The 13,561-nt window shown below is 39.4% G+C and overlaps 1 protein-coding gene across 2 annotated transcripts in view; it reads left to right on the top strand.

The window, feature by feature from the left end:
- Positions 1-3,078: 3,078 nt before the first annotated feature.
- The window catches only part of FGF14 (fibroblast growth factor 14), a 796,427-nt gene continuing 785,944 nt past the window's right edge, over positions 3,079-13,561 (top strand). For both annotated transcript variants that reach the window (XM_027854124.1, XM_027854126.1), the window contains exon 1: positions 3,079-3,472. In XM_027854124.1, coding sequence (XP_027709925.1) covers positions 3,265-3,472 — 208 coding nt within the window. In that variant the 5' untranslated portion in view covers positions 3,079-3,264. The remainder of the gene's footprint in view (positions 3,473-13,561) is intronic.

A 13,561-nucleotide genomic window follows, 5' to 3' on the forward strand; every position in this document is an offset into this window, starting at 1 on the left:
GAAGATGATGCCCAAACTGTATCTCAAAGGAATTTTATGAGGTAGAAGTGAGGAGTAAGGAGGAAGTATATTCCAGGAATGAAGGATAAGCAATGCACAGGCATAAAGATTATAGATGAAGTGTCAGGTGTGAGGAACAGAGAGATGGCCAGTTTGGCAGGTTGGAGGAGAATGGCAGGAGAAATAATAATAATTCCTGAAAGCTAAGTTGGGACCAGTGTGTATAGGTCTTTGAAAGCTAAACAGAGGAGTTCATATTTTAGCCTAGAGACAACGGGAAGCCAGTGGAGTTGGCTGAAGAGAAGAGTCATTTAGTCAGATTTGTGCTTAAGGAAAATTACTTTGACAACAGTGTGTATGATGGAGAAAGATGCTGGTAGGAGACCACTGAGGAAGCTGTTGCAATAATTTAGGGAAGAGGTAATTATGAGGGCCTAAATGAAGGTTGTTAATGTGTGAGCGGAGAGAAAGGGTTGAATGGGAGAGATGTTGTAAAGGTAGAAATGGTAAGATTTGGCAACTGGTTGTATATGTGAAGTGAGGGAAAGTGAGGAATATTGCCCAGATTGTGAACCTGGGAGGCTGGAAGGATGGCAGTGTTATGGACAGAAAGGGAAATTTGAAAGAGGGGATGAGAGAAGGAAAGACAGTGAGTTTAGTTTTAAATGTATTAAGTTTAAGGTGCTTCTGGAATGTAAAGTTTGAAATGTCCAATTGGCACTAAGTAATGCAGAATTGAAGCTTAGGGGAGAAATGGGCTGGATTTATTAATCTGGGAGTCATGTGCATAGAGATGGTAGTTAAATCCATGAGACTGGATGAGGTTAGTAAGAGAGCATCATAAAGAGAGAAAAGTGGATTTATAACAGAACTTCTGGGGGACACTCATAGGTAAAGCTTGTGAGATGATGGTAAGCCAGCAAAGGCAACTGAGATCAGATGGGTAGAAATTGGTGCTCCTGGAGGGGAGATGGTGATTGATGGTCAACAGCTTCAAGTGAAGCCAATAGGTCAAGAAGGATTAGGATAGATTAAAAAAAAAACTCACATCAGAGTGGGCAATTATGAAATCTTTAGTAACTTTGGAGATAACAGTTTCAGTTGCGTGAGGTTGAAAGCCAAATTGCAAAAATATGAGGAGAGGAGAGGAAGTAGAGGCAGTAAGTGTAGACCACTTTTCCAAGGAGTTTGACTGAGAAAAGAAGAAGAGATATGATAGAAAGATTTGAGATCAGAATACTTCTACTTTAATCCTGACTTTGCCATCTATTAGCTCTGACTTTGGACAAATCACACAAATTCTCTGAGCCTTAGTTTTCTTATCTGTGAAATGGGCTGACAATACTTGCATTGTCTCCTACACAGGGTCCTTTTGAGAATTAAATAAGACAATCATGTACAGCACCTGTCAAGTATAAAACTTTATGTAGATCTATGAACTACATTTTAACTAAGGATAGGAGTTAGTTTCATTGTTGAAAAAAGTTACTACTTTACCATTTCGGTGGGTAGTTGGAGTTAGGAATCTATCCTGAAGGAAATTTTGCCCCTGGTTTATTTGGAAGAAATTCAATGTGGGGTAATTAGGTTGCATATTAAGCAAGGAGAAGAATCAAGAAGATGAGAGGGGCAGTTTAGGATGATTCAATTAATGGATAAAAATTTAGTTCAATAAGAACTAAATGAGAATAGTTTAACATATGTCTCTGTATAAAATATTATTTAAGGAAAATATAATGCTGGAAGGATATGCAATTCTGCTTTGTGCTTTTGTCCTAATATTTTACTAAACAGATTTTGGCAGGTGCCAAAATGGTGCCATTTTTGGAAAACACATAAATGGAGAAAGAGATGTATATGTATCTGTATACATATACACATATATACATACAGATATAAAACATACACATGCACAGACACACACACACACACACACACATATATATAGCTGCAGACTTTAAAAAAATTCCATTCTGATGTAGTATTTTTTGCAATGAAAAACTTAATAAGAGCTCATCACAAAAAAAAGACATTTCAAAGACATTTCTTTGATGTTTAGGGAACTAAAAATAACAAGAAAAGATAAAAGTAAAATTTCAACAGCATAGAAAGATGAAAGGTTTCCTTTTGCCTTTCTTTAGTGTGTTATTTCTTTGCTATGACTTACTTATTTTCAGTGTTACTATTATTATTTTCCTTTCTTTAAGTCACTTTTTAAAGTATAAAATATCTTTAATGTCTTTTGTTGCAGTAAAGAACAAGCCACGAGCAGCTCAGATTTAGGGTTGATGTGAGGGTGAAGGAGCAGAGGTTAGAATGTTGGGACTGGGGTTGGCTGGCAGTGTGAGGAGGGGGAGAGAAAGAGGTACTGGAAAGAGACCGCAGTGACACTGCCCTCCCCGGGCTGGTTGAAGCATCTCACTGGTGACGGGTCTGAAAGCACGTGGCTACGTCATGGAAAGCCAGTCTTTTCAATGCAAACTTCAACTCCTCCTCCTCCTCCCTCTAATGCCTGTAACTCACATCCAAGGCTGGGAGAGAAATCCAGAGGGGAGATTTTCCTCATGCACACCGTTGCTGGAAGCAGGGAGAGTGAGAAGAAGGAGGAAGGGGGTCTGACTTTCTCTCCACCTACTACAAGATTGCTAAGGGGAGGGGGACCTAGATTTTCATCTTTTCTACGAGGTGATTGAAAACTGCAGGTTCAGTCAGATTATACAGATCACTGGAAATTTATTGTAAAAAATCGACACTTTCAGAGGGAAATCTATATCTTCATCTGTCAGACTTGATTCCGGAGGTGGTATTGGTGTGTGAGTGTGTGTGGTGTTTTTTCTTTTTTTTTTTTTTCTTTTCTTTTTTCTTTTCTTTCTTTCTTTCTTTTTTTTCCCCCTTTTTCCTTTCTCCTAGGGGCTACACAATGGCAGTCTTCTTTCAGTAAGATGATTCCTGCTTTGGCTTCTGCAGATCCTCCCATCCTCATAGCGATCAAGTAAAAGGCTATGGTTTTCTCTTTGGGGATCTTTTGTGCATTACTGTTCTCCCTGATTAGTTTTTGGCCTCAGTTGGGATTTCTTTGCCTTTTTGTTTGGCTTCATGCTGAAAAGGATTTTTCCCCCCCACCCTTTTGGTAATAATCCAGTGTTGATCTAGGGGGATAAATCATTCATCCTGGACGAAAAAACATTCATTGAGAAGTCTCAAAGAAATATACCACGTGAGGGGAAAAAACTGGGAGAAGATCGGAATATTATCGTTTTTCCTATGGTAAAACTGGTGCCCCTCTTCAGGAGAACTGATCTCAAATTATTATTATGCAACCACAAGGATCTCTTCTTTCTCAGGGTGTCTAAGCTGCTGGATTGCTTTTCGCCCAAATCAATGTGGTTTCTTTGGAACATTTTCAGCAAAGGAACGCATATGCTGCAGTGTCTTTGTGGCAAGAGTCTTAAGAAAAACAAGAACCCAACTGGTAAGCAAAACATGCATAATGTTATGTTTTCCCTCATAATAACCTGTCTGTTGCTCGTAGAGATAGCTCTGCAATTCTCCTAAGAGGGAAGGAAGGGAAAAAATAAAGAAGCCAGGACCAGCCGTTGCATGTAGAGGTGTTATATGAATAAACAGCTGGAATAGCTTCAGCGAATACAAAAACCATTATCAACATCTCTTGGCTGTGACACATCCCATCAATGGAGGGGAGAAAACTTTAAACATTTTTATTTTATTCGTGTTTCGATGGAATATTAAAGTGATGTGCCTTAGCGGTTTCCTATTAGGCAGCCGAAGCTTTGATAGTTATAAGGAAGGAGGATCTGGGGGTAGGGGAGGCTCTCTTTACTTATCAGACTGCCCTCCCTGTGGGTTCAGTGACATGGGGTTCAGGAGCTGAGATTCTGTACAATACTTTCTGATTAGCTTGCAGAATATTCGTCACACCGATCACCTTTACCAAAGTAAAATCAGGCCCCATTCCTCCCTCTCTCACATCCCACCTCCCATCACCATCAGCCCCCGCCTCCCTCTCCCCCACTAGCTCAGGGTGCCCGTGGATTAACTCATTCCCCCGTCTGCCAGTGACACATCATGCCACAAGGGTACTTTCCCAGGCTGATGCCAGGAGGGAAACCAAGTCCAAGTAGACACTTTGTGTCCAGCAGCACTCTGTTACTGCACGCTGAGGGGCTGGGGAGGAGAAGGTTGTTATTGTTTTGCTTTAAACCTGCCTGGGTGCTTTGCTGCCCGGATGGGCTGGGATGTGGGTCTGGGCTGTAGCGTGATGGTTGGTGATCATGCGCCTCAGTTCAAATGGGCTCCAACAAGGAAACTTGCAGTACATTACATAAGAAATGCAAATGCAGGTGTTTTGGGGAGTCAGATCCCACGGGTTCACTTTCTCCCTAGATCAGTTTGGGGCGTTCTGGGGCGGCCGCGTACTTGTGGGCAGCAACAAGGAGGAGGGAGGGAGGAGGAGGAGAAGGACTGGGTGTCGGCGGTGGTGGCGGCTGCAGCAGCTAGGAGCCTGGGCACTGTACCTCACAGCTGCCTCTCAGGGAACTAGCACCACACACATCCCAAAACAGCTCTGTGCCCCACAGTTCCCACGGATTGGTTTGCCGCAAGCATCGCTGCGTTGAGAGGAAACCTTGTAGAGTGTGCGTGTGGGTCTGTTTGTGTGTACGGAGGGGAGCGTGGGGCTGTGTGTGAGTGTGTGTGTGTGTGTGTGTGTGCGCGCGCGCGCGCGCGCGCGCGTGTGAGTGTGGGTTCGCGGTCCTGCAGTGGCAGCTCCGGAGCTGGAGGCTCCTGACGCTGGCACTGCAGTGTAGTAGATCATAGGCTCTCCGCTGCCTTTCTGACACCCCAACATCAACAAGAGTCAACACCAGCAGCCAGAACCCCCATCTACTCAGGCAGCAAGTGGCTGCTGTTTCCCAGCCCCCAGAGGACTGGTAACGGAATGAAGCCGGACTGGGCTCCGAGGGGGGTGCTGCTGCTTTCTGGTTGAAGGGGGAGGGAAGGAGGCGGAGGTGTGGGTGGGAGGAGGGAACAACTCTCCACCTACCTTCATCTCCCTTTGCGGCCACCACTTCTGCACCAAAAAGCGAGCAGAGTTTTTACACTACCCGAGAGGGCAGATCGTCCCGGGCTCAAGAAGGGAACACATCATCACAGTCTGGAAAGAAAAGGACAGTGGTTAAGATTAGTGCTGAGGCTTTGGGAAGGAGCAACTGATTACTCTCAATTTCTGTACTGCAGTGAGGAAGTCTTTCTTTCTCCTCCACTCTCCACCATTCCCTCTCCTTTTTTTTTTTTATTGCTCCCTTTCTCTCTTCTCTACCCATCCTTCCGTTTTCTGTTTCCACTTTGCTGTTTTCTGCCCCCCTTCCTCTTACCTACCCTAGGATACGGAACTTTGAAATTATGCACCATCCTGAGAGATTCAAGGTGGAAAGACAATTGTCAGCTCCCCCAACTGCATTTCTGAATCAGTATAAAGTACACCCCACCCCTCAAAAGCAAGTATAACAAAGTCAAATGCATTTGTGGCACAAACCAAATACGAATCCACATAAACACCTCCCAAGTTGACTAAAAGATGTGTGTGTGTGTGTGTGTGTGTGTGTGTGTGTGTGTGTGTGTGTTTGTCTGGTTAAGAAAAATCCAAAGGCTGCTGATGAAAAGAAGAGTTTTATTCAGCTAGGACCCCATCTCCAGATAGAAACGTTTGGTTTTTAAGTAATTTAGGTCCCTTTAAGAAAGAAGTGTTAACAGTTGTTTCTCAACTTGTCAGTTTGCCTAGGGTCCTTGAAGCCAGACTAGCTGATACCAGAAGAGAGTAAACATTCATTTTAAAGTAGAACAGTAAGTTTCTTTGCTGTCTTTTATTCTTTTCATAAACAATTTTACTGGAAACACTTCCCCATAGACACAATTCAAAATCTTTTTTTTTTTTCCATCACTCTTCCCCCACCCCACTCACCTCCATCTCTTGAAGAAAGTAGGTAGTTTACCATTGTCGTTTTGGAAGGTATCAAACAAATGATAAATTACTTTTGGAGTAATTTATTTTGTAGCTTATGAGTACTGAAACAATTATGTGTGAAGTGATGGGTTGATTCAAAGTATGGCCAACATCACCAACTATTCTAATATGATGGATGAGTAATGATATGACTAGAGTCTAAACCAGGCATGCCAAAGGTTTTTTGCTGGTCATTGCTGTGACATGCTATTTCACCTTCTAAAAGTTCTTTCTTACTCTTCAATCTCAAGTTATGTTATTCTTCAATTCTTTTCAGTTACCACATGATAAATTTCATTATCCATTTGCTATTAAGTCTAAAATAAGTTTCAGGTTTCTGACCCCAAGACAGTACTTCAGCTAACAAGTTAATTAATTTAGTAAAATAAAACAGAGAACTAAATCCCATTAGCTAGTAAAGGCAAAAGAAACAGACTGACCACTATCTATCACGCTATTTTATATTTAAAAGGAGAACAATTACATTAAAGTTTTAATGAAGCTAAGCAGAATCCTGCCAAATAGTATTACTGCATCAGGAAATTTGATATAAAGTTCTTCTTATGACGTTATGATGGAGAGATAACATTAAATAAAATCTTATTTCCCAGCCTTTGGGTTTGCTTAGTGTACTTTTTGTCAAACTCTCTGGTTCTTGACTTACTTTGTTAAAACTTGCAACAAGTTTAGGATCTGGGTTCTTGAGACCAAAGTTGGAATGTTATTGCCACACTAGGAAAAAAGGAGTCATTATCTTACAATACAGACATTGAATTTAGGGCCAGAAATATATAGCCATTGTTTTATTATAGGAATCAGTCTAAATGACAATTTTAATTAAATATCTTTTTTATTTTCATGTGAAATAAAAATCTCAGAATTTGAATACATTTCATAATAAATCTTTACCATAAGACTATGAATATTTAAATCTGATTCACTTTTTGTAGTTGCTTAAAAGAAAACTACATTTGAAGAGATCATTTGGAATCTATCTGATAAACATCGAACATCTGCAAATCACAATTATTGTAAGATATGAAATATATATTTTTAAATGCCCCCCTTTAGCCAGCAAATAATTCTCTATTTAAAGGTAAACTTAGCTTTAGGTTTCACAACATAAGGTATACAGTGTCACTGAGTTTTAAGCAAATCCTCAAAAGGGGGACTACTGAGTCTAAGCCCCTTTTTGTCTAGTGGGCCTAAGTTTCTTAAAAGCTAGTAATCATGTTTTTCATTAACTAATATGGTAGATTGACCAAATTCATTATCTAGGTCACTACTCTGAGTAAAGAACTCAGAAGAAATGAATAAGGGGTAAAAAAAAAAAGAAAGATAAGACCAAAAAGGTAAGTATTTAAGTAATATAATTGGCATTCATATTGACATTGAATGTGCAACAAAAAAAAAAAAACAAAAACCAAAAAACACCCCAAATCAGGGACCAGCAGGGAGGCCCAATAGACTTTTGAATAAAGCCAATAAAAGTAGTATTTGAAATCGTTCTGAGTGAAAAACACCACTTTCATAATACTCAGGAAAGATTTCTTTTGGGAGAGAAGTAGGAAGTACTTGTCCTGGTTGGAGCTCAGAAAAGTACAGGTAAACCTTCAGTATTTCTCTTGTGCTGTTTGCCTTTTCTCTCTGTCACATTAATTCAAACAGTTAAAGTGGGCATGTGCAACCATCACTTCCTGTTTCCTCTGCTATCAATAGAAAGTAATAATACCCTGACTTCAGTGCATGCCTCACTCTTCAATCTGAGCTGCCTTGGGTAAAAGAAACACCTTTTCTTCAGCTCATTATGAAGTTCTTTGTAAAAATCTACTGTGTTTCATCCAGGGTTGTTACATTTTGAATGAATTTACCAAATATGCAAACAAGAAGGGCATAGAAGGTAAGGTTTAGGGCTTTTTAGTACCTCTTATTCCACAGTATTCCCATATACCATGGCTTCTTATAGAATCAGACTAAGATAAAAAAAAAAAAAGATAAAACTCTAACTATAGAGAATTTAGGTTGATCAGACTCAGATTGGCTGTGTGAAAATCTTCATGTTGAAGATTTGAGGACAGGGCAAAAATTGCATCCTGGGGACTGAGTTACAGAAATACCGATTGTCATAGAGGAGTTTCAGCTTGGGTCCCAAAGGAAACCTTAAATACATAACTGAAAGTTAATGTTATAATCAGGCCACTTTCCCAGGAGAGTGAATTTCTTATGCCTAATATTCAAACGAACAAGTGGGAAATTCAAGGGATGATAATAAAGGTTTAGCTTTAACAATAAAGATGGTTTTGACCATATCAATATCTTGCCTGATTCATTTTAGAACATATTCATAATTGAGAGAGTTTGTTCAAATAATGCATTGCTTTCACAACATGCTGAAGCTAACTCTGCTGTTTCATGTTTTCACACTGAATCATTCTCTTACAAATTTTCAAATCAAGTCTTCCATGTTTTAGCAACTTATTTAAAAAGTGAACATTTTCAGGAAGCTTCTTTGTATATTCAGTAATAAGGACAACACTGTTTCATGATCCTCTATTGGTACCATATTTCACTTGGACAGAATCATAAACTTTCTACCTATGTAGATACCTCAAAACTGGAATATCTTATTCACAATAATTTCTTATAGTTAAGGGGCAAACCATCTTGGTGTTTGAAAAGTTATATATGAAAGGCAGTGGGTTATTATGGAAAGAACATTGTATTTGGAAATTGGAGAGAAATGTTCAAGTCCCTGTTGTGACATGTATTATTACTATGGCTATGGGTAGGCCACTCTATAAGTTTCAATTTCCTAATCTGTAAAATGGGGATGAGAATACCTATACTATCTATCTCATAGGGTTGTTGTGAGGAATATGTTCTTTCTTTAAACATTAAAGTACCACATACATGTGAATAACGGAATTCCATTATTAAATCTTCCAAGTTGTTTCATTAAGTTCACTTCTTTAGCAAACACACCAAGCTCAACTTAACCCCCACATTCTGAACAGAGTATGGGTTAGGTCAGGGCAAATCCCTCTGACACACCTAACTCACTAAAGAGACTCTGTGATGTTGGCCACAGGTTCAGTTTCTATTTGAGATCTTGAGCTTTGTCATATAAAAGGTTGAGCCAAGACATGTCTGGGCACATGGTAAAGTGCATCTTCCTATGGGATTTCCAGGCGTTATTATATATGTCATTGTAGCAATATGATCTTGCTTTTTAAAAAGAACAACAAAGTTCTGATATTTGTGGCTATATGACACTAGCAGCAGTAGGGTGATCCTCTGCTTTGGTAAGAGGACAAAGGAAAATCTTTACCCCAATCTTCTATATCTGGGATGTTGTATTTCTAAGACCCTCCTAGATAAAAGGAAATGTTCATCTGTTTTGTAAGAGAGTAATAATAGCTACCATTCAGATAGTGCTATAAGGTTTACAAAGAACTTTATAAGTATCTCATTTGATCTTCATAACAACCCTGAAAAGTTAAGTGCTAGTATTATCCCCATTTTACAGTTGAATAAACTGAGTCAGGTTAAGTGACTTGCTTAGGGTCACATAAGTGTCTGAAACTGGATTTGAACTCAGGTCTTCCTGACCCTAGAAAGAAGGACACTACAAAACCACCTAACTGCCTAGTGTATTGAACTGTGTGCTCATGTTAGCTACCAATACTATCCATCCATTCATTAAATATTTATTTGTGCAAATATTTATGTTAAGTGCTTTCCATTTTCCTTAATGGTTGAAAGTTGTGTGTTTTTCTCAGATATATGAATTTTAGGACTATAACTAGCATACCTTCATATTTATGTCAGGGTATCATGAAAATAGCATATATTTTACTTCTATTAGTTCTTTCAATACTTGATTATTTGTAGGTACAAGCAGTTTTTAGTTGTCCAGTGGAATGTAGTTTGCAAAAATCATTCTGATTACTGAAGGTTGTAATTCTAATCTTTTTTCAACTATATAACTTATTAATGGCAGCCCTTTCATTGTATCTTTCATTTTATATGATTGAATTCAATTCAAGTACTATTTATTAAGTACCTATGATGAACAATGATCTGTGCTAGGCTCTGGAGACACAAAGATGAAACAAGGTCTTTCTCCTCATCTCTCTCTTCTGGTTTCCCTGGCTTCCTTCAAGACTTCTTTAAATCTCATCTTTTGCAAGAAGCCTTTCTCAATCCCTCCTCACTACTCGTGCCTCTCCTGTGAGATTACCTGATTACCTGATATTTACTCTCTCTCTATATTGTATGTACATAGTTGTTTGCACCTTGCCTCCCTCGTTAGACCGTTTTTGCCTTTGTACCTTTGTGTCCTCATGCTTAACAGAGAGCCTGGTATATAGAAACTACTTAAATGCTTCTTGATGATGGTGATAGTACTTTCTTTGCTCTCAAGTAGCCCAAAACCTACTATGGAGGATAAGACTGGGAAATAACATTAATAATTAAATATAACTTAAAATATGGTAAGTAAAAGAAGAGTTAATCCATGATGTGCCAAGCACTAGCCTAAGTGCTAGGGATATAAATAAAGGCAAAAAAAATCCCCTGCTCTCAAAGAGCTTACAGTCTAAGGGGTAGGAAGGAATGCCATGCAAAGAGCTAGGTACAAATGGGAGCATGGCAAAGAGAGTGGCATGAGAGGTTTTAGAAGGGAGAGACCACATGGAGCTCAGAGATTAGAGAATCCTTGGAGGAGAAGATACTTGAACTGGGCTTGCAAAGAAGTCAAGGATTGCAACAGGAAAATATAAAGGGAGACTGTTTTAGGTATGGGAAGATAGTATGAACAAAGGCATGAAGATGGGAAAGGACAGGGACAGACTGGGGAAGAGCAAATGGCTGTGTTTGGCTAGAACATTGGGAGGAGTAATATGTGAAGAGCAGTCATATGTGACGGTGCTAGATAAGTGGAGGCAGATTGCTCAGAGCCCTGGAGGTCGGACTAAAGAATTATTTGGCAGGTTTTAAGAAAACATTGACAGCTTTTGAGCAGGGGCAATAATGTGATCATAGTGGTCTGTTAGAAAAATTGCTAGGGTACCGTCAAAACGAAGGGTAGGTTGGAGAGGGGATAGGCTGTAGTCTGGAAGATAGTTTAGAAAGTTATTCCATAGTTTAGGTGAGGGGTAATGAGCAATGGAAAGGGGACAGTAGAAAGGTGAGGAAGATCGTGTAGAGTCAGAATCAAAAGTATTTGGAAATTATTTGTATATGAAGCATTAAAAAAGAAAGAAGAGTGTATGTATATGTATATACATACATATACACATATATGTATATACATACATATACACATATATGTATGTATATATGTATGTATGTATGTATGTGTGTGTGTATAAATATATATAATTTTTTTCTATGCCCTAGCAGGGACAGGTATAGGGACTATACCTGTGACTTCAGTGATACAAGGGCTTCCCTGATGAGAAAGCTCTGTCTACCAATACAGGTACAGTATCTTTTCTGCAACTTATAGTTAAACAGTTAGACAGAGCACTGAGAAATTAAATAACTTGCTCGAGGTCACACAGAAAATATATGTGGGACTTGAACCCAGGTTTTCCTCCATCTTGAGTCAGCTTTCTATCAACTCTACCATACTGCCCCTCACTCTTCCAGGCTACCTTAAAAATATAGATTTATATATTAGATTATCCTTTTTTCTCTCTTATTTCATTTTATTATGGCACTAAGAGAAATTTATGAACTTTATAAAATCACTAGGTCACCATTTAGTGTACTTGTTTGTAGGCACTGGAGAAAATTGAGCCACCTGCTCTATTTCTTAATTTACTTGCCCTAAGTATTTCTGAGATGTTAGAATGACCATCTTCTCTTTTCTTTATAGAATCTCTCTCACTAAGGATATGGCCAACTTTCCCAGATAGCATTTATCATCATTTCTAACCTTTATTACCTGTTGTTCTCCTTGAGAGCCCACTGTGACTTGAAATTAACTTTTTTTTTTGGTCTTTGTTTTGTAGGCAAAATTTTAAAACTTGTCTTTCTGCACTTCAGTTGACACTGCTATGTCTTTCTCTTTCTTTTCTTTTTCTTTTTCTTGCTTTATTTATCTTTTTCTAGAGTGATTTTAAAGGGAGGGGCAGGTGGCTGTCCTGATCTAATCAGAAAATCTTAAGTCCAGTACCAGCTTTCTTGTAAGAGTTCCAATTCATTTAAGAAACACTTATTAAAGGATCTGTGCTGGTCTAACTATTTAGAGATAATAAAAGGGACCCTGATCTTAAAGAGCTTATAATATAATAGAAAAGGAAAGACATCGGGGCAATTCCTATCCCCCATATATACGAGAGAGTATAACAAAAATAAATGGGCAAGAAAATATTACAAGATATTTGAGAAGATCACTTTACCTTGGAGGGGAATCATTGGTCAGGGAAAGATTCATAAAAGAAGTAGCACTTGAGTTGAACCTTGGAGGGGGAAGGGCCTTCACAAGTTGGTGATGGGGCCGGGACTAGTTTATTCCAAGCAGTGGGGAATGTAAGCAGAGATACACAAGTATGGCTAGAGCATACTCCCTTCTCATCTTTGCTGCTTGAATTCATAGCTTCCCTCCAGTCTAAGATCATGTGCCACCTTCTGTGTGAAGACTTCTTAGTATTGTCTTCCTCCTGAAATGATGTATTTGTATATGAGTTTATAAACTTTAATTCCTCAATAGAATGTAAGCTCCTTGAATTTTTCCTTTTTTCTATTTTCATATTGCCAATTACGCACTCTGGGCCCCAAAGTAGGCACTTGTGGGATTCTTCTTGAACTGAATAAAAGGTGGTGTATATTGAAGAGAAATAGCATGAAGTGAAATTTGAAAAAAAGCATGTTGGAATCAGATTTTAGAGAGTAGCAGTTTATATTTCACTCAGTAGGTAAGTGGGAGGTGGGGTAGAAGAGGAAGAGAGGAAGAGGAGAGTGGAAAGGAGAGGAGAAGAGGAAAGTGGAGGAGGACAGGCAGAAGAAGGAGAGGATAAAAAGGAGAGGAGAGGGAGAGAAAAGAGAAGAAGGCTAGGAACGGAAATACCAGGACCAGTTTAGTTTATTAAGGATACTTCTTGGGCATCACTGGAAAATATTACTGGGTTATCATAGGCAATAGGCGGGAGACAGGGAGACCATTCAGAAGGCTATGACAATATGATAGGCATGAAGACATGAGGGCCTGAATTAAAGTGGAAAAGGGTGGACTGGGGGTGGGGTGGAGACTTGTTGATAGTAACTGCCTGACTTCCAGATGAAGGCGCTGGGGGATGGGGGGTGTTTTGGGGGTGGGGGATGCTTACTAGGCACCTCGGTCTTTGCCTTAAGTTTTCTCATCTGCAAAATGAGGGCAGTAATGTCTCCCTCCCAGGGTTGTGGCTAGGACAAAAATGTATCATATGCAATGATTTCTTTTGATCACTGTCCACAACAAGGCCGGTAGAATGGAAAGTTTTCCAAGAACAGTGTCGGCGGCTGAGGTGTCTGCCTTCGGAGGAGTCTGCTGGG

This window comes from Vombatus ursinus, unplaced genomic scaffold (genome assembly GCF_900497805.2).
Source record: "Vombatus ursinus unplaced genomic scaffold, bare-nosed wombat genome assembly UNPS02010304.1, whole genome shotgun sequence".
Lineage (NCBI taxonomy): Eukaryota > Metazoa > Chordata > Mammalia > Diprotodontia > Vombatidae > Vombatus > Vombatus ursinus.